This window comes from Leopardus geoffroyi, chromosome B1, assembly GCF_018350155.1.
Source record: "Leopardus geoffroyi isolate Oge1 chromosome B1, O.geoffroyi_Oge1_pat1.0, whole genome shotgun sequence".
Classification (NCBI taxonomy): Eukaryota; Metazoa; Chordata; class Mammalia; order Carnivora; family Felidae; genus Leopardus; species Leopardus geoffroyi.
Genome location: NC_059327.1, coordinates 50,404,519 through 50,426,897, shown reverse-complemented (window position 1 = coordinate 50,426,897; position 22,379 = coordinate 50,404,519). Strand labels below are relative to the sequence as shown.

Sequence of the window (22,379 nt, the reverse complement as noted above, 5' to 3'; positions counted from 1 at the left end):
ATATATATATGATATATATATGTACATATATACATACATGTTCGTACATACACATACACACATATATACTACACACACGCACATAGAAGCGGAATTGCTGGGTCATATAGTAATTCTGACTTTTGAGGAACTCCTAAATTGTTTTCCAAAGTGACTGCACCATTTTACATTCCCACCAACCATGTATGAAAGTTTTTCTCCATGTCCTTCCTTGCCAATACTTGTTTTATCTTTTTGATTATTGCTATCCTAGTGTGTGTGAAGTAGTACCTCATTGTGGTTTTGATTTGCATTTCTCCAGTATCTAATGATGTTGAACATCTTTTCATGTGTTTATTGGTCATTTGTATATCTTTGGAGAGATTTCTATTCAAATCATCATTGTTTTAAAAATTGGTTTGTCTTTTTATTATTGAGCTATTGGAGTTCTTTATATATTCTGGATACCAGTCCCTTATCAGATAAATGATTTGCAAACATTTTCTTGATTTCTGTGGGTTGCCTTTTCATTTTATTAATGGTGTCTTTTGAAGCACACATTTTTTTTTTAAGATTTTATTTTTAAGTCATCTCTACACCCAATGTGAGGCTTGAACTCACAACCCCGAGATTAAGACTTGTATGCTCCACCGAGTGAGTCAGCCATGCACCCCGAAGCATAAAACTTTTTCATTTTGATATGGTCCAATGTATCTGTTTTTTTTTTTTTTTCTTTAGTTGCTTGTGCTTTTGATATCATATGTAAGGAATCATTACCTTACTCAAGGTCACATGGATTTATGTCTATATGTTTTAAGAGTTTTATAGTTTTAGACCTTGTATTTAGGTCTTTGGTCTGTTTGGAGTTAATTTTTGAATGTGACGTGAAGTAAAGGTTCCATTTTATTCTTTTGCATATGGATATCCAGTTGTCCCAGTACCACTTATTGAAAAGACTGTTCTTTCCCCACTGGATTTTCTTGGCACCCTTGTTGAAAATCAATTGACTATTGAATTTAAGAGTAAGATACAATAAGCTCTTTAGGAATGTGACTGGTAGGTAAAGGGAAGTACATTTACACTTCTGAGTAGAATATTTGGTTTGAAAATTATTAATAATTTTCTGGAGAATTAGAGAACAGATTAGTAAATGGGCAAGTCAGAATTATTTAATTCACACTGAGAATGATACATTTCCTCAGATGCAACATGAGTTATGTAAAGGGAGTATCCCAGATCCTGCCTGTCTTTCACTGTGAAGTCATTGAGGAACGAGCCATAGTTGATTTATGCATTGAAGAAAGACTTGTTTCAAATGATTGTTCACTTGTACAGGGTGACTAATTTGCTGGCTGAGTAAGCTGAATTGTCAGCTGTTAATATTTTAATATTCATCTTGAGGAACTTGACCTAGAAGAGGATCCTGTTTGGGAAATACTATGGGATCTTTAATGTTAGTGGAGTAAATTTCCTTTTTTTAAGGACTCATGGATACATCAAAGCATTCATGGCTCTAAGTATGATAAAACTCAATTAGTCATGACATAAACTTATAGTATTACTTAACTTTAAGATCATTCTGGTTTTTTATTGGTTTTCAGACATAGTACTAATTAAATCCCAATCTCATTATTATAAACTTTGCTAGGTATAAACTGTTGTCCATGTGTTACTTATTATAATAGTGGTGAGTATTTAGTGCCTTTTTTTTTTTATTGTGGTAAGTATATATAACAAAATTTACCATCTTAAACCATTTTTAAGGGTGAAGTTTAGCGGCATTAAGTTGTTGTGCAACCATCACCACTATCTACTCCTAGAACGTTTTTATCTTGTAAAACTGAAACTCTGTATCCATGAAACTCCTCTGTTGACTCTTAAGCCCAGCCCCTGGCATCTACCATCTTACTTCCTATCTCTATGAATTTGATTACTCTAGGTACTTCTTATCAGTGGAATCATATAGTATTTGACCTGTTACAACCAGTATATCTCATTTGGCATAATGTCTTCAAGGTTCATCCATGTTTTAGCAGAATTTCATTACTTTTTAAGGTTGAATAATATTACATTGAATTACACCACATTTTGTTTTTCCATTCATTCATTGATGGACGCTTAGATTGTTTCTACCTTTTGGGTATTGTGACTACTGCTGTGCACATGGGTATACTTTAGTGCAGTTTTTGCAAAGGCAGCTCATAGAAGTTAGGTCCTTATCTTTAAAAAACAATTTTTTTTTTACATTTTATTTATTTTTGATAGAGAGAGACAGAGCACAAGTGGGGGAGGGGCAGAGAGAGAGGGAGGCACAGAATCCAGGCAGGCTCCAGGCTCCGAGCTGGAGCACAGAGACTGACGCGGGGCTCGAACTCACAAACCGTGAGATCATGACCTGAGCCAAAGTCGGACGCTTAACTGACTGAGCCACCCAGGTGCCCCAGGTCCTTATCTTTTTAATCTAAGTATTGCTCCAAACTAAGAGGAAGCTGCTTATCTTTTGAATTTTTGGTAGGTGTTTTAAAATTTTTTTTTAATTTTTAAAATTCACATTAAAGTTAGGGCCTAAATTTGTTACTGTTATTTAACTACTACTTTCTAAGCAGTATAGATCAAGAAGTCTTAAATGGAGAACATATCATATTTAGAATCTTGTTGCAGTATAATTGAATTCAACCAACTAGTAGCATTTGATGGTACTCTAGCTATAGCATTTTATATTAAATGTTTTTCATATATCTGATCCTTAAACTCTCTTCAGACCTCACAGATTTTATTTGCTTGTGTGTGTGTCCTAGATGTTCCACCCATATTCTAAACAGTCTTGTGAAAAGCCTTGTCTTAGTATCTATTCATCAATCAACAGAATTGGAGTGGGAATTTTGTTTGATTAAAAACTGAGCTAATGAGGGTGTCTGAGTGGCTCAGTCGGTTGAGCTTCCAACTTTGGCTCAGGTCATGATCTCGTGGTTTGTGAATTTGAGCCCCACATTGGGCTCTGTGTTGATAGCTTGGAGCCTGGTGCCTGCTTCAGATTCTGTGTCTCCCTCTCTCTGCCCTTCCCCTGTTTGCATTCTGTCTGTCTCTCTCAAAAATAAACATTAAAAAAAAAAAAAACTGAAGTAATGAAGTAAAGATAGTTGTGAATATTTTAAAGGCCACCTTTCATGAGTGTTCGACGTAGGGACATTTCTAAGTGTTGCAGTCTTCAGGACAGAATGAATTTAGGTTGGATATTAGTTATTAGGTGATTCTGTGTATTATATAGGATTTTCCAGGCGTTGGTTCCTTCATGATGTCATTAATGCTCCCAAATTATTAGTTGTATCTACTGAAGTCATGAAGAAGAGGCAGAGAAGGGAGGAGCTATGAAGAGAATAAGGAAAAAGTATACAAATGTTGAAGGAAAATGTTTGGATCCCTTCTCAATTCAAAATCATTTAAAATGATGGCAGAGCACTTAGTGAGAAAATATTGGATTTACAGTTTTTCAGGCATGCATTCTAATGTGTACTTTTGCATGCAGAACTATACACACAGCTCCTTTGCTCAGACCAAACACTCTTGCAAGACACTAATAACTAATTTTGTGGTGGGTGGTGAGACAGTAGATTCTGAGTCACAGCACAGTTTCCGAAGGGTTGATAATGCATTTGTGTATAATATAGATTTGACTGTGAGGGGCCAGCCAATACAATGTGGTCAGACACCATTAAGAAGTGGTGTTAACAAAGTATGATGATTAGAAACTTTCTTGAGCTCTGGGCCTATAGACTTTAGTGTCAGTTGACCACAGTGGAACGCTTGCTGCTTTGGGATTAGTCTTCCACACCTAACTCTGTAGTTTTCCTTTCAGTTTTCTTTGCCTAAAAAAAATGTGTTGGCCAGAAGAAAGACTGCTAAATTTTTTATACTTCTAGAATACATTTTTGAGAACAAATGTAGAATAACCAATATAAGTAAAATTGTGTCAGGTACAGGGAGGGAATTTTTTGTTTTGCTTTTTTTTTTTTTTAATTTGTCTCAGTTATGTAAGTTAAAATGTAAAAAATAAATGACCTTTCCTGGGAGTGGAAATACTTCTAAGTTATAATGAGATGACATTGACATTTGGCCAAGGTTCTTTGGGAAATACAAAATAGCTCCAGGGCAGTGCAGCTCCTTTCCTTAGGGTTTATCTTTTGGTAATGGCAATAAGGCAAACAAATAGTTTCATACTTTGGGTCAGAAAAATATTAGAATATAAAAATATGAGAACATAAACATGCCATGGCCTATACTTACAAAAAAATAGCTTTATTGAGATATAATTCACATATCATACAATTCAACCAATTCAGTGGTTTGTATTATGTGCAGTTATCAGCATAATCAATTGTAATATATCTTCATACCCCCAGAAGAAAACTATACCCATGTAACAGCATGGTTACTATAGTTAGTGATACTGTATTGCATATTTGAAAGTTGCTAAGAGAGTAGATCTTAAGAATTCTCATAATGAAAAAAGTTTTTTTGTAATTGCATATGGTGACAGATGTTAATTAGACTTATGTGGTGAGCATTTTGCAGTATACATAAATATGGAATCATTTTACATGTTTTATACCTGGAACTAATACAATGTTATATGTCAATTATACCTCAATTTAAAAAAACCCTGTCATACCCATTAGCAGTCACTCCACAGCCATAGGAATAACTAGTCTATTTTCTGTGTCTTGTTTGCCTATTCTGGACATTTCAAATGAGTAGAATCATACAACATGTGGTATTTTGTAACTGACTTTTTTCAGTTCACACAAGTTTTGTTCATGTCGTGTAGTATGTATCAGTACCTTATTCCTTTTAATTGCCAAATAATGTTCCATTTTATGGATATAATAAATTTATCCATTTATTAGTTAATGGACATTTGGCTTGTTCCACTTTTTGGCTGTTATGAATAGCCAAATACTAGGGTTATGAACATTTATGCACAAGCTTTTGTGTGGACCTAGATTGTCATTTCTCTTGAATATATATGTAGGAGTAGAATTACTGGGTCATATACCAGCTCTCTGTTTAACCTTTTGAGGAGCTGCCAGACTGTTTTCCAAAGTAACTGCACCATTTTATATTCCCATCAGTGATGTATGAGGATTCCATTTTCTCCACATCCTCATTAACACTTGTTATTATCTATCTTTTTGACTATAGTTATGCTAGTGGGTGTGAAGTGGTATCTCATTGTACTTCTGATTTACATTTCCTAATGTATAATCTGTTGAGCATCTTTTCTGCTTATTGGCCATTTTTGTATCTTTTTTTGAGAGATATCTGTTCAGATCATTGCCCATTTAAAAGTTGGATTATTTGTCTTTTTATTATTGAGTTGTAAGAGTTCTTTATATTTTCTGATGTAAGCCCCTTATTAGATATATAATTTACAAATATTTGTTCAATTCTGTGGGTTGTCTTTTTACTCTTTTGATGGCGTACATTGAAGTACAAAGGTTTTTTCATATTGATACTGTCCAGTTTATCTGTTTTCTTCTTTTGTGTTTGTGCTTTTGGTGTCTAAGAAACTATTACCTAACCCAACATCATGTGCATTGACTCATGTTTTTTTTTTTTTTTCTTATGAGTTTTATAGTTTTAGCTCTTACATATTTATTTCTATGATCTGTTGGAATTAGTTTTTGTGTATGGTGTTCATTTTTGTGTGTGTGGATATCCAGTTGTCCCACCACCATTTGCTGGAAAGACTGTAGTTTCCCCACTGGATTGTCTTGTCAAAATCAGTTGGCCATAAATATGACAAGTCTATTTCAGGACTGTCTATTCCATTAATCTACATGTCTGTCCTTCTGTCCTTATAGTAGCACTGCACTGTCTTGATTACTATAGCTTTCTAGTTAAGTTTGACATTGGTGAATATAGTCTTTCTATTTTGTTTTTTTTCAAGATTATTTGGCTATTCCTGGTTGTATGCATTTCTATATAGATTTAGGATTACCTTGGTACTTTTTGTTTAAAAAAAAAATCTAACTAACTGGGATTTTGATAGGGATTATCTTGAATTTTGTAGACCAATTTGGGATATATTGTCATCTTAATAGTATTAAGTCTCTCAGTTAATGAATGTAAAATAATTTTCTGTGTATTTAAGTCTTGAATTTCAACAGTGTTTTGGAATTTTCATTGTACAAGTCTTACACTTTTTTTTTTTCTTTTAGAAAGAGAGAGTGCAGGTGTGGGAGAGGGGCGGAGGGAGAGAGAGAGAATCCTAAGCAGGCTCCATGCTCAGCTCAGAGCCCTATGTGGGGCTCAATCCCATGTCTCTGGGATCATAACCTAAGCTGAAACCAAGAGTTGGACTCTCAACCAACTGAGCCTCCCAGGTGTCCCTGTCTTGCACTTCTTTTAAATTTATTCTTTTATATTTTATTTTATATTCTTTTAATACTTTTCAAAAGTATTTAAATCTTTTTGATGTCGTTATAAATGAAATTGTTTTCTTGTTTCTGTTTTTTTTTTTTTAATTGCTGGTGTATAGAAACAACTGCTTTTTGTATACGGTATTGATCTTGTATCCTACAACTTTGCAAAACTTGTTTATTCTAATAGTTTTAAAATGGGTTCCTTAGGATTTTCTTTTTTTAATTTAATTTATTTATTTAGAGAGAGAGAGAGAGTGCGTGTGGGAAGAGGGGGTAAAGGGAGAGAGAGAGAGGGAGAGAGAATCTTAAGCAGGCTCCATGCTCAGCAGAGAGCCCAACACAGGGCTCCGTCCCATGACCCTGGGATCATGACCTGAGCCAAAATCAAGAGTCCTCTTCTCAACTGACTGAGGTACCCAGGCACCCCTGATTCCTTAAGATTTTCTGTCTATAAGACCATATCATCACAAGTAGAGATAGTTTCACTTCTTTCTTTCCAATCTGGATCCTTTTTGTTTATCTTGCCTAACTGCCCTGACCAGAACTTCTAGAACAATGTTGAACAGAAGTTGCAGTCATAGAATATCCTTTTCTTATTCCTGATGTTAGTCTTTCACCATCAAATACGGTATTAACTGCAGGCTTTTGTAGATGTCCTTTATCAGGTTGAGAGGTTCCCTTCTATTTCTAGTTTGTTGAGTGTAAAGAGTGTTGGATTTTTGTCAAATGATTTTTTCTGAAATAAACTACTTTAAAAATGACTATTTTCTCTGTTTTTTTTTTCTTTTTTCATCTGCAGAAATTGACTTGCATACCAAATGTGTGGTGGATGTAGATGCAAACAAGGTTATTCTTAGTCCTGTAAATACTAATCTTTCCAAAGGAGATGCCCGGTAAGTTAAGAAACAGTGTTATGTTCAATGGATTTTTATTATTTATTTATTTATTTAAAACAAATTTTTAGTGTTTATTCTTGAGAGAGAGAGAGACACAGAGCGTGAGTGGGGGAGGGTTAGAAAGAGAGGGAGACATAGAATTTGAAGCAATCTCCAGGCTTTGAGCCATCAGCACAGAGCCTGACGTGGGTCTTAAACCCATGAATGGCGAGATCATGACCTGAGCTGAAGTCAGACACTTCACCAACTGAACCACCCGGGTGCCCCTGTTCATGGATTTTTAAATGACTGAAAGCAACAATGGCTGCTGAGTTGAGTTCAGCTTAGCAGATAACAAATGCCTAATGACTATGTAGAGACATGTAGCTGTCAAGTCAAAGAGGAAAGGTCTATAATATGGAATGATTACGTGTTAGAGCGAGTGTTGTAGATAGCCGTTGTACCAGAAGCTCAGAGAAGAGAACTTTAGGTAAGATGGTGGAGTAACTGAGGAAGACTTGAAGGAGATGATATTGGCTAAAGGATTAGTAAGATGTAAATGGGAAGAAGTAGAGTAGAAGAGAAGGCCTTTAGGTGGTTCTTCAGCTTGGGCTGTTTTTACTTCTGCCACTTTGAATCCTGTCTGTCAGTTAGAGCCCATTTCAAGTGTTACTTCTTCCTGAAGGCATTGCTGCATCCCTCAGTGATTCCTCCCCTCTAAATCCCTGTAAACTATAATGTGTACTACCTAACTGAATTATTATACATTGTTTTAGATTGTTACTTGTAGCTCAATGGTGGATTGTAAGGTGTTGGAGGGAAGGGACTGTCTATCAAGGGTTGAAGATGAATCACTTCCAGATTTGGATGACAGTATAAACAAAAAAAGAGCAAGAAAGTGTTAAGAAAGCGAATTTGGGGAAGAAGCAAGAGATTTATTTGGTTTTTCTGAGCAAGTGCAGGGAAGTCAATTTAATAAAATAAGGTATGATCAGATTACAGAAGATCTTGAAAGAAGATAAGGAAATTTGACCTTTATTTTTATGGGTAAGATGTCATCTTTGACAGTTTTTAAACACTGTGGTTAAGCAGGTAGATTAGGAAAAGTTGGTAATTGGCCATATAGAGAATGGTTCCAAGTGGGGAAAGACTGGCTTTTCATAGAGATCAGCTTTAGTCAGAGTGAAGAACATAAATTAAACAGTGCCTTCCATGGTGCTTAGCATGAAGTAGGTACTTAAATTTGTAGAGAAAATGTTGTATGTGGAAATTTACACAGAAGGCATTGCATAAATGTTCTTTCACACTTGATCTTAGCCAAAAGGCCGAGAAGTGATCCATAAATGTTCTTTCAGATTCTTTGAGTTGAAAGAGCACTGAACTTAGTGTCAGAAAATCTTAAATTGAATCCCTACTTATCCATGATGTTTTTAACTATTAAGTAGCTACTAAATTAGTAGCTAGTTATTTTTGACTTTTTTTGAGCCTCATCTGTATGGCGTATGCCTTACCTATCTAATAGAAGTGTTTTCTGAAGATCAAATTAGTGATTGTTAAAGTACTTTGTAAAGTGTTCTGTAATTGTCCAGGTTTATTGTCATTGGTGTAGAAAAAAATTTTTTTAAGTTTATTTATTTGTTTTGAGAGGGAGAGGGAAAGAGTGCAAGCAGGGGAGGAGCAGAGAGAGAAGGAGACAGAGAATCCCAAGCAGGCTCTACACTGTCAGCGCAGAACTGGATACAGGGTTTGAACTCACAAACCGTGAGATTATAATCTGAGCTGAAATCAAGAGTGGGATGCTTAACGGACTGAGCCACGCAGGCACCCCAACATAGATTTTGTAAGCATCACTAGGATATGGGTACTATTAGATAGGATGTTATTAGGGTGTGAAGGGTATAGATGTGTCAAAAATAATGCTAGAATTTTGAGCTTGCTAACTGAATGACCTATTGTCCTAAGTATTAATTGAAGTCACTAACACTGGAGGCTGTTTATTGCTCTTAGAATTCTCAATCTGGAGATTGTTGCTTTATTTGAAAATGTGGGTACCTCGGAACAAACATGGAGGCAATATCCTATGGTAGGAAGAGTATAGGCTTTACCTATAGGCTGACATGGATTCGAATTCTGGCTTTGCCATTTGGTAGATGGTTACCCACCTGTGATCCTTATTTATAAAGTGTTTTAGTTTCTTATTGCTGCATAACCAGTTACTTTTAATAGCTTAGTGGCTTAAGAAACAATAATCATTTATTATCTTATGGTCTCCTGTGGGTCAGGAATTCAGACAGGACAAAGCAGGGAGGGCTTGTCTCTGCCCCATGCTGTCTGGGGTGTAGCTGGAAGACTTGAATGCTGGGTATGGGAATCATCTGGAAAAGGCCCAGTCACCCAGGTCTGGTGGTTAATGCTGCCTATTGGCTTGAGTGTAGCTGGGGTGGTAGGCAGAATACCTACTCACAATCTGGTGGCAAGTGTCCTGAGAGAGTGAGAAAGCCAGGTGGAAATAGTATTGGCTTTTATGTCCTAACCTTGGGAGTCACACAGTATCTTCTGTCCCATTTATTTACTCAGGCTGATATAAAGATCTAAACAGTTTCCAGAAGAGGAGGCATAAACTCATCTTTTTTTTAAATGTTTATTTACTTTTGAGAGAGAGAGAGACAGAATGCGAGTGGGGGAGGGGCAGAGAAAGAGGAAGACACAGAATCCGCAGCAGGCTCCAGGCTCTGAGCTGTCAGCACAAGGCCAATGTGAGACTCAAACTCACAGACTGCAAGGTCATAACCTGAGCTGAAGTTGGACCCTCAACCAACTGAGTCACCTAGGCGCCCTTTAAATTTTTTTTTTTAATGTTTATTTATTTTTGAGAGAGAGAGAGAACATAGACTAATCTTTTAATGGAGGAACATCAGTGTCACATGAGAAAAACCTTTGGGTTGGGATATGTATTGTTGTGGCTGTCTTTGGAAAACACAATCTCCCACAAGTGTGTAATAGTATCTACCTGATAAAGTTGTTGTGAGAAAAACATGACAATATAAAAGCTGAAAAATATTTTCTTTCCTTTTGAGATCTTTAAATCTTAGGGGTTTCTGAAAGAATCAAATAGCTTTTCTTGCTTTCGCAGAATATCTTGGATGGCTCTTTTTTTCCATGTGCTGAAAATACAAGTCGAATATCACTCAGTGCTATAGAACATTGTAAAAAATGTTTTTTTTTAAATGACAGCTGCCAGTAAGGTTGATATGTAATGGTTTTTGATGAAGGAAAGTTAAGCACAGACTTAAAAAACAGCTTTTTAAAAAAAGCTTATTTATTTAAGTAATCTCTACACCTAACGTAGGGCTCGAACCCACTACTCCAAGATCAAGCATACATGTTCTTCCTACTGAGCCAGCCAGACACCCATTAAAAAACAGCTTTTTATTGACATATGTAATATACATATAGCGAAGTATACATGGCTTCATAATTTTCATAAGTTGAATACACTCCTGTAAGTGGGACCCAGAGAAAAAACAAGAACATTGCTGGGATGCCGGCTGGTTCAGTCTGACAAGCATGTGACTCTTGAGCTCAGGGTTGTGAGTTCAAGCCCCATGTTGGGTGTAGAGGTAACTAAAAGAAAATAAATAAACTTAAAGAAAAAAAAAAACAACCAAGAACATTGCTAGTAAAACAAAAGATTGTCTCTGAGTGCCTGGTTGAGCATTTGACTCTTGATCTTGGCTCCGGTCATGATCTCTCGGTTCACGAGATTGAGCCCTGCATCCGGCTCTGCACCGACAACGTGGGGACTGGTTGGGACTCTCCCTCTTCTTCTCTCTTTGCCCCTTCCCTGCTGTCTCTCTTTCTCTCTCTCTCAGAATAAAGAAATAAACTTAAAAAAAAAAAAAAAGATTGCTTCTGGAGAAATGCTTTTTCTTTTAATATAATATCAAGGTAAAAAGAGAAAATAGAAATTTTGGAATATAGCAGTCTAGTGATATGTGTTGACTTTATTAAATCTGAGGAGTAATTGGAAGGAAAGCATAAATAAAAAGCTATTTTATGTGATGTGTGGTTAATTACAGTCTAGCTTGTAGAATGGCTAATCCATAAAACAACAAGTTATGCTAGCGTATTTATAACTAGAGAGCCAGGAATTTGAAGTTAACATGTAAGTGATTTGAGTCCGTTTAAGGCTCAAGTAGTCAGTTTAGGACTTAAGTTTAGTAGTCAGAAAGACTCAAATTAATATTTTTTCTTTAAAAGCTATAAAATCCTTGCTTTTAGAATAGTATCCAATTTTATTAATGTAAAATCATGACTAATTTTATATGTATACTTAACAACTCAAGTTGGTATACTTTGAAAGTGAACATATATACATTTTAAAGTAATGATTTGTATATTTTTCTGATTAATTTTGTGTTAACTTCTGGCAGTTGTATGATTTGATGTTTGTGCTTATTAAAACTAATAGAAGCTATAGTTGAATGGGTAAACTATTTTCAATATAACAGCTTCATCATGGGGATTTGGGAAATATTTTTTGCTGTGCTAGATATGGAATTTCAAAACTGTTCTATAAAGTAAGATGCTTAAAATTCAGAAAATTGATAACACAAAGCTAGAGAAGAGATTAAGAATGCCAACTTTGGAGCCAGAAATAGTGGATTAAATCTCAGCCTCACCATTTACCATGTGTGTTATGGAGCAGGTTACTTAATTGTCCTCTGCCTCTGTTTATTCACCTATAAAGTAGAGATTACATCAGTACCTGCTTGTAGGTTGTTATGGCAATTTAAACAAGTTAAAATATGTAAAATGGCAGTGCCTGGTATATAATAAACCATATATAAATATTAGCTATTACTTTATTAAAAATTTTTTAATGTTTATTTTTGAGAGAGAGACAGAGACAGAGTGCAAGTGGGGGAGGAGCAGAGAGGGAGACACTGAATCCGAAGCGGGCTCTAGGCTCTGAGCTGTCAGCACAGAGCCCTATGTGGGGCTCGAACTCACGAACAGCAAGATCATGACCTGAGCCGAAGTCAGACGCTTAACTGACTGGGCCACCCAGGCGCCCCTGTTAGCTATTAGTTTAAATATTACTGTTATTATTATGGGCTGTATTTATGGTATATTCAGTGAGATATAATATAACTTCATAAAGGAAGTAAAAATTTTTAAGACAAAATATATTCAGTTCAATAATAGAGTATATATGCTTATCAAGAAATTACCTAGTTCTATAAAAATTTCAGCTGTGCAAGGTCAGAAACTTAATTTTATCTAGTTTGCCCAAAGTTGACAGAGCACTTAGGGACTAACATGCCATCTGTTAGAAAGCTATGACCCTTCATTTTATGTTTACAATGAATAAAATAATTAGTCCCTGCCATCAAGCTTCTCCTTAGTATCAACTAATTTGGGAAACCAGATCAAAACATTGTTTGTGAGCATAGGGTAAGAACAAAAGGACATTTTATCAAATATGGAAAAGATTATGGATGAAGTATTTCTATTTCTACAATACTCAAAACACTAGAGACTATGGGGCGTCTGGGTGGCTTAGTCAGTTAAGCGTCTGACTTTGGCTCAGGTCATGATCTCATGGTTTGTGAGTTTGAGCCCCATGTCGGGCTCTGTGCTGACAGCTCAGAGCCTGGAGCCTGCTTCAGATTCTGTGTCTCCCTCTCTCTCTGCCCCTCCCCTGCTCATGCTCTGTGTCTCTCTCTCAAAAATAAAATAAATATTAAAAAACAAAAACAAAAAAACCCACTAGAGACTGATACGTTTGCATCCACCAGAACGATCTTTTTCTTGTGTATGGAGGACTGGGTACACACTCACAGATTTACTCTATGTATTTTCTCATGCGGTGCCACACGGCTTGGACTACTAGTACAATTAACTGTTTTTTTGGAATTACGTTCTTGCCCTGAATCAGTTTAGTTTTCTAGATTCGTCCTGGGGGTTTTTCAAATCTTCATAAGCACCATGTTCACAGATCATCTTTTAGAGCTAATGACCAATTCATTATCTATTTTTGGTACGTTTTTACAATTATAATTCTCAATGTTTGATTCTTAGCATTTAGGAGCACTTTAAGTTACAAATAATACCATGGTATAGAGCAGCCTCCTTTTATGTATGTATGTATATATGTATTTATTTGTTTGTTTATTTATTCAACATCATACTTTTATTTTTTAAAATTTACATGCAAATTAGTTAGCATATAGTGCAACAGAGATTTTAGGAGTAGATTCCTTAATGCCCCTTACATGTTTAGCCCATCCCCCCTCCATCACCCCCTCCAGTAACCCTCTGTTCGTTCTCCATATTTGAGTCTTTCTTATGCTTTGTCCCCCTCCCTGTTTTTATATTATTTTTTGTTTCCCTTCCCTTATGTTCATCTGTTTTGTCTCTTAAAGTCCTCATATGAGTGAAGTCATATGATATTTGTCTTTCTCTGACTGACTAATTTCACTTAGCATAATACCCTCCAGTTCCATCCATGTAGTTGCAAATGGCAAGATTTCATTCTTTTTGATTGCCAAGTAATACTCCTATATATATATATATATATATATATATATATATGTATATATATATATATATGTATATAGGAGTAATACTCCTATACACATATATATATATATATATATATATATATATATATATATATACGTATATATATATATACACACCACATTTTCTTTCTCCATTCATCTGTTGATGGACGTTTGGGCTCTTTCCATGCTTTGGCTATTGTCGATAGTGCTGCTATAAACATGGGGGTGCATGTGTCCCTTCGAAATAGCACACCTGTATCCCTTGGATAAATACCTAGTAGTGCAATTGCTGGGTCACAGGGTAGGTCTATTTTTAATTTTTTGAGGAACCTCCATACTGTTTTCCAGAGTGGCTGCACCAGCTTGCATTCCCAAGAACAGTCTCCTTTTAAATAACTGAATAAACCTTTAAGTCTTATTTGGTCTAAATTAAAAGAAAAATTTTTTTTTAATTTTTTTTTTTTTCAACGTTTATTTATTTTTGGGACAGAGAGAGACAGAGCATGAACGGGGGAGGGGCAGAGAGAGAGGGAGACACAGAATCGGAAACAGGCTCCAGGCTCTGAGCCATCAGCCCAGAGCCTGACGCGGGGCTCGAACTCCCGGACCGCGAGATCGTGACCTGGCTGAAGTCGGACGCTTAACCGACTGCGGCACCCAGGCGCCCCTAAAAGAAAATTTTAATTTCAACTCAGGTCACAATCTCATGGTTTGTAGGTTCGAGTTCCGCATTGGGCTCTGTGCTGACAGCGCAGAGCCTGCTTTGTATTCTTTCTCTGTGTGTCTCTCTCTCTCCCAAAATAAATAAACTTAAAAAAAAAAACAAAAAAAAAAACCCAAAACTTAAAACTTAAACTCTTAAAACTTATTAAAATTTTATCCTGTAATAAATGTTAATGCTAGTTAGCCTGTCACCATGATAAGGCAAAATAGTTTCTTAGGCTGAGGTTGATCTTCTGCCTTTTGCCTTATTCCTTCCCTCATCTACCCACCAAACAGGCCTTTCCTACTAACCCTGGCTAAAGTCCATTGAAATACTAATATTGTTTTAAAAGGGAGTAAGGTGTGATTTCCCATGGAGAGTGGCAGCATCTACTTTATGAAACAGTTATGTTATAAAATTATATATAGGTGAATTTGGAAATGGGAATGCATTTTCCCATGGGAACTGACAGTTGTTCCTCGTAAAAATGCTATTCTATTAAAAAAGTGACTAGTTTGGCCCACGACTCATGGAATCAATCACATATTTTTACATTTTGGTATGCAGCAGAAGTGCTTCATTTTGTCACACATAATTTTAAAAAGATTGTATTCAAGAGTTGAGATTGAATAAAATTAATAATTTTTCCTCCTTATTGAGGACATTCTGAAGTGAGAAAAAATATATATATATATTTTGGCTCTGGGTGTTTGGCAGTGAATAATGCAAGACTATCAATAACCAGAATCCTTTAGTGTCACCATGCAGAAAGTCCCAGCAGTTAAACCCACTATTGTTTTTGAAACAATGAAAAAGGCAAATAACGGTATTATTATGAACATAGTTCTTACTTCAAGACCACTAGGAGTCCTTACACAACAATTAACATTTTTTAAAATGTTTATTCATTTTTGAGAGAGAGAGAGAGAAGAGAGAGATAGGGGAGGGGCAGAGAGAGACTGGGACAGAGGATCTGAAGGTTCTGCACTGTCAGCAGAAAGCCTGATGTGGGGCTCGAACTCACAAACTGTGAGATCATGACCTGAGTTGAAGTCGGAGGCTTGACCAACTGAGCCACACAGGCACCCCATTACATGACAATTTAAGAACCAAATTTAGGGGCGCCTGGGTGGCGCAGTCGGTTAAGCGTCCGACTTCAGCCAGGTCACGATCTCGCGGTCCGTGAGTTTGAGCCCTGCGTCGGGCTCTGGGCTGATGGCTCAGAGCCTGGAGCCTGTTTCCGATTCTGTGTCTCTCTCTCTCTCTGCCCCTCCCCCGTTCATGCTCTGTCTCTCTCTGTCCCAAAAATAAATAAACGTTGAAAAAAAAAAATTTAAAAAAAAAAAAAAAAAAAAAAGAACCAAATTTAGGCATTCATTTATAGCCTGTAAGAACTGGATGGATGTCTTTGGTTATTTACTTTTAAACTACTTTATTGAAATGTAATAAATATATCATGTAATTCACTGGAATTCATTGTTTAAACAGTTTAGTAGTTTTTATTATATTTACTGAGTTGTGCAACCAGCAGCACGATCCAATTTTATGACATTTTAATCATTCTGTCACTCTACTTTCTATCTCTGTAGATTTGAGATTTGACAATTTTGGACATATAAATGAAATAATACAATACATGGTCTTCTGTGATTGGCTTTTTTTATGTAGCATAATGTGTTTGAGGTTTATCCATGTAGCATTTATCAGTACTTCATTCTTTTCATGGTGGAATAATATTTCATTGTATTCTGTTTTGTTTATCCGTTCATCAGTTGATGGATATTTGGGTTGTTCCACTTTTTGGCTATTATGAATAATGCTACTGTGAACATTTATGTACAAGTCTTTGTGTAGACATATGTTTTCATTTCTCTTAGGTAGATATCTAGGAGTGGAATGGCTGGGTCATGTGGTAACTCCATGCTTAATACTTTGAGGAGCTGCCAGACTATCCCAAAGCAGCTGCACCATTTTACATTCCTAACCAGCATTGTATGAGGATTCTCATTTCTCAAGCTTTTAAAGAAGGCTTATTTACTGAAAGGAAAATGGTGGTGACTCTGGCTAATTGGAGAGCGCATACCCTGCCTGAAGGCATTCAAATTACAGTTAAAAAGCAAAACAAAACATTGTGCTGTCCAAACAAAACAGGTCTTGGCCAGATTCAGCCCTTGGCTGCTGATTTGGAACCCCAGGTTCCAGGATACTTTCCTACTGAGTCTGACTTCTTGACAGCTTTTTAAAAATTGAGCAAATTTTAAAAAGTAACAATGCAAAAAGGTTTAAAGAATAAAACACTTTTATGTTAATCGGTCACATTAACAAACCATTGCCAATCCAAACAATTTAAGTCTTGTGTGAACCTCCTTCCAATTTTAATCCCTTTCCTCTCTACTACGGTTAACCACTTTCCTGAAGTTTTTTTTTTTTTTTTTTTTTTTTATCTTTCCCTTGTGTTTCTTTATGTTTTTAGTTTGTGTACTTGTAAATTGTTTGCATATATTACGTGTATGCGAATGACTGTTTCTAGTAAAAGATCAGATAGATAAGTGACTCAAAGTTTGACTATTTATACAGTATAATGCCTGATTGATTGACTGATTTATAGCCTGGGGACAGGACACGTGGGCAGGAAGAGCTGCCTAATGCCTGATTTTTAAAAGCAAAAAAAAAAAAAAAAGTGTTAATAGGAGCCAAAAGAAATATCATAAGTTTATCTTAGGAGGGAAGCTAAAAGTTGATATTTAATCACATACCATATTCCTCCTTTTTTCCTCTGAAAAAAACCAGACCTAAACCAAAGCTTTTCCCTCCTCCTCTATTGTTTGCAGTGACTTCCAGACAAGAATGGCAGTGACATTGTATTAGTGTGCCTCCAACCCTTTGAGGAGACTGTGGATCAATGAGCTGTGCCTGTTCAGAGGTGCTGCTTGAAACACCACAGCTGAAACCTAATAAAAGAGAAGGAAATTCTCACTAAAAATTGCATTGTTCAATCCCTTGGTCCACTAGTCTACTTTCCTCTTTAGCTCTGTGTTTTCTATCGTGTGCGTGTGTGTGTGTGTGTGTGTGTGCGTGTGTTGTGTAACACCGTAAGAGTTAATACATTAACTTGGGAGTTTCTCTTACAATTCTTTTTCACCCTGTCTACCAAATGTAAGCTTTGAAGGTAAGAATTTTCTGAAATAGAAAACATTTGAGAGTTAGACTTTAAGACCTTAATGAATGTGAACACTGATTTTTTCGTGGTATTTTGTGAAATGGTCTGTTCTTTAGTACATGGTCTGTATTTTGTGAAATCGGCTGTTCTTTAGAAGAGTTTCTTCAACATGTCATTAGCCATAAATGGCACAGATATGCAGTGTTTTTCTGTTCTATAGTAAAACTATGGTGCTTCCTTCTTTTTTCCCATTTGGTCATGTTTAACCTAAAGACTAATTGATATGTATGAGGATAACTGCCAGTCTAGTGAGAAAAATACCTGAGATGTTGGTCTCAACCAGTACTGGTTAGTAAGGTCATTAAAAATCTTTTTATTCTTGGGGAACCTGGATGGTTCAGCAGGTTGAGTGTCCATCCAGCTCTTGATTTCGGCTCAGATCATGATCTCACTCACTGTCGTGGGATTGAGCCTTGAGTCAGGCTCTGTGCTATGAGCCTGCTATGATTCACTGTCTCCCTCTCTCTCTGCCCCTACCCCATTTGCACTCTTTTGCTCTCTCAAAAATAAATAAATAAACTTAAAAAAATTTTTTTTATTCCTTCTGATTTTATACTAGACATCAGTTTAGTCATGTCATTATTTAAAAAAAATTTTTTTTTCAACGTTTATTTATTTTTGGGACAGAGAGAGACAGAGCATGAATGGGGGAGGGGCAGAGAGAGAGGGAGACACAGAATCGGAAACAGGCTCCAGACTCTGAGCCATCAGCCCAGAGCCTGACACGGGGCTTGAACTCACGGACCGCGAGATCGTGACCTGGCTGAAGTCGGACGCTTAACCGACTGCGCCACCCAGGCACCCCTTTAGTCGTGTCATTATTACTTAATATGAGCAAAACATACTCCGTCTTTCTTTGGAGGTTCATAGTACTCTGACCCTGGTAGAAGAATGAATATGTGCATATACATTCAAATATATACAAACTTTAGTGAGGCTGACCCATGCATATACATTTCTCTTGCAAATGGATTGAGCAATGCTGCCTAGGAGAGGGCCTAATGCCAATAATTGCTTTGAAATATCAGAAGTCATTTTCGGAGCAATTCCTTGTTAGTGGAAGGCATCATTAGGTCATATTAGATGATGACTTTTAAAATTTTCTACTGCTATATGGATACTAATTTAAATAAAGATTTTAATTGAAGGAAGTCATGCAAAATGTAATTATGGTATGTACAATAGACCTGTTTGTTCTTTCTGCTGTGAAATGACTTGAGTGAGGCTAATAATTCTGCCCAAATAGAATTTACTCCTCTGGAGAACAGTATGTGGTATGTTTTAATTTTATAAAGAGCCTCTTCCTTGGGGCGCCTGTCCACCCTGATTATGTCAGAGTAAAGTGAGGAGAGCATTGTTCAGTATACTCAGAAAGTTAAGATGATTTTTCCCTCTATTTTAAAAAAGTACTATGACCATTGAGTATAGAAGTCATGTACTACTTTTGAATATAGTTATGAAAATGAATCAGATTGTTAAAGCTGAAAAGATAATAAAATATGTATAACTGTATTCATATATTTATACAGTTAATATAGCAAATAAATAGCTTTAAATATAGATTTTTTTGAAGTTTTGCCAGAAAAGGCTAGTAGATGGCCAAAATGAAATGTGAGAGTTTGTTAGTAAACCTGCCTGAACAAAAATTAGACTTTTATAGTAGAATTGGTGATATTTTAACATTGCCATTGGGTATATAAATATTAATTATCTCATCCTTTTATTGGTATAACAAGAAATAAACTTTTAACTTTATTTTTTAAATGTCTATTTATTTTGAGAGAGAGAAAGAGAGCATGCATGTGTGAGCAGGAGAGGGGCAGAGAGAGGGAGAGAGAGAATCCCAAGTGGAGTCCATACTGTTAGCACCGAGCCTGACATGGGGTTCAAACCCACAAACTGTGAGATCATAACCTGAGCTGAAATCAAGAGTCAGACACCTAACTGACTGAGCCACCCAGGCGCCCAGAAATAACCGTTTTTTAAAATACGAGAATAGAGAGTGTCTATCACTAAGTCTACTTGTTTACTAACATTTGCTATAATGAGAACTTAGCATTATGTGTGTTAGTTACTAGATTAAGGTTAATAGGAATTAAATGTTTTGAATTTATCCAGAATTCGAGATTCGGCACAGAAAATTATCAGATAATATATATTAGATATCTAATTACAAATAAATTTTAGGTAAAACTATCAAGTCTCACTATTGAGGTTTTTAAATTGTCTTTGTTCTTTAGCAATACATTTTTTTTAAGGGTTCTTTGTCTCGGTCTCTAGTGTACGAGTTGTTGCTAACGTAAACTAGATATTGTATAAGCATCCAGACTTTTCTTTAAAGATAGAGGTAGCACTACTCCTTGAGGAAGTGTCACATGAGAAACCACTCTAACCCAAAAAGTTGCTGTATCACAGTACCTTAGCAATCTTTATGATCCGTTCAACAGTTCAACGTCAGCTCTTTGCCAAGTATCAAGCTAAGAGTTAGGATAATCTTTATTAATCCTTAGTTCCATTACATCGTGGTTAAATTATTTTTAGCTTAGAATGTCTGTAAACACTAGTAAAACAAAACACAAAGCGAAACAGAAGACTGAAGAGTTGAGAAGTTGAATTACTCTCTTGTGGACTTTGTAAGGTTAGATTTTTGCAGACTCAGATTTGAAATGATTCTATTGTTTAATTTTGAGGATTGTGCATTTTTTTATGAGAGTGATATTTAGCTAAAATGAAAAATGATTTATTTTGAACATTAGTAGTTTACGGTTCTGGAGCCCTGTTTACTTCTTCCTAAGTTTGTTAAAGAAGTGTCTTGTTTGATGGTGAATTTTACTTTTGCTTCATTTTCATCAAACCTCATTTATATATATTTATAATTACATAAAGACTTGTATAAAATGGGTAATAATTAAGAGCAATACTGAGTCTTTATCTTCCTGTTTTGGCCCTTATATGAAATAAGTCGGTAATCCCTTTGTTCTACTTTTAGGAAAACTGAAATGGAATTTGCATAAAGATCACTAAGTAGGTAAAAGTTGTATTTGTCACTTAATTTTTAAAAACTTTTTGTTACAGAGAATTTAAAAGATACACCAAAGTAGATAGGATAGTATAATAAACCCCCATGTGCCTGTTACTCAGCCTTCTAAATCATTAGCTCGTGGCTAATAAGGTCCTAATCAGATCTTCAATTCTTTCCTCTTTCCTATATTATCATCAAGTTTTCAGTGTTCACATGTCTAATTATCTGATAAAGTTTTTTCCCTATAGTTTGTTTTGAATAGCATATAAATATGGTCTCTACATTGTGATTGGATTATGTTTTTTGATTTATTGCTCCTTCAGTTGTTGAAGAAACTGGGTTGCTTGTTCTGTAGATAAAGAGGTGAATTTATTACAGAGGATGTGTTATCCTTAGTTAGATGTCAAATCTTCCTGATTTTTCTGGTGAGTATTTTTATCCCCAAATTCCTTTCCTCTCTCTGACATTACCCTAGTTAAGGACCGTAATTGCCTTATGTTTAGATTACAACATAGCTTTTAACTGATTTCTGAAACCCACTAATACCAGACTGATCTACCTTCAAGACTGCCACTACTTCCTGTGTTCTAGAATCTTTTGAATTTAGAGCATTTGTTATTTCTAGTAACTAAGAAATGTCACTGTCTAGGTGACGTCTTTTATGTTTGTCCTGTCCTATTTTCAAATGCTTATATTGTTTAGCTTTTTCTTGTGTGTTTTGAGGCCCCTCCCCTTTTAGACTGGCTACTTGAAAGCTGAGACCACTTCTATTCTTTGTGTCACTTGCAGTACTTTCAAACAAGGTGTTCAGTGAGTGTTTCTTGATTATAGCTGTTGTATTAGTGCTTGTTTTCAGAAGCTCCCTCGTTCTGGTATTACCCCCAATTAGTAATTGGAAGGGTGATTTATAGATCAGGGAGTTAGATTTTATGAAGAGTATTTTTCAAGACAGTGGTAGAGCCTGATGAGCCTTCTCCATCCACTTTACCATATGGAGGGCAGTTTTCTAGTATTCTTGCCCACTAGATACAGTAGCTTGTTTACTCCCATAGCACCACGGCTTTTGTTTTATTTTTGTCGTTTGGACAACAACCTTTTGTTTCAATGCTGTTTCATTATATTTAAGTTTACCATTTCCTAGTGATCTAATATTAGGATCCTACTGTAGGATAAATTTCCTTTGGGAAGAATTTCCTGAAGATTAAATAACTCTGTAATATAGAAAATACATTTTGCCAACTGGGGTGCCACGGGGTACATTTACCCATAGATGTGTTTTGTTTTGGTTTGCAGTTTCAGTATTTAAAAATCAGGAAGTTTCATATAAAAATTCAGATTTGTAGTTTTTCTTAAACAGACCCAAAATCTGGCAACACTGGGCTTATTGTTTCCTTTGACAAGGCCATGAGCTCTTCAGGTCCCCAGCTGGTGAACTCCCTTATTTATGTTGTTTACCTGGCCCCTGTGGACCTTTCCATTTATAACCTTTGGTGTAGATTCTTACTGGTTCAGTCACAAAACACATTCTTTCCTGACCTCAGCCTAGGGGTTTGGGGCTCACATTACTCTTTGAGACCATCAGTGTTTGC

The 22,379-nt window shown here is 35.9% G+C and overlaps 1 protein-coding gene across 2 annotated transcripts in view; it reads left to right on the top strand.

Moving 5' to 3' along the window:
* KIF13B (kinesin family member 13B) overlaps positions 1-22,379 on the top strand; it is a 204,667-nt gene that overhangs the window by 8,889 nt on the left and 173,399 nt on the right. For both annotated transcript variants that reach the window (XM_045461673.1, XM_045461664.1), the window contains exon 2: positions 7,201-7,294. In XM_045461673.1, coding sequence (XP_045317629.1) covers positions 7,201-7,294 — 94 coding nt within the window. The remainder of the gene's footprint in view (positions 1-7,200; positions 7,295-22,379) is intronic.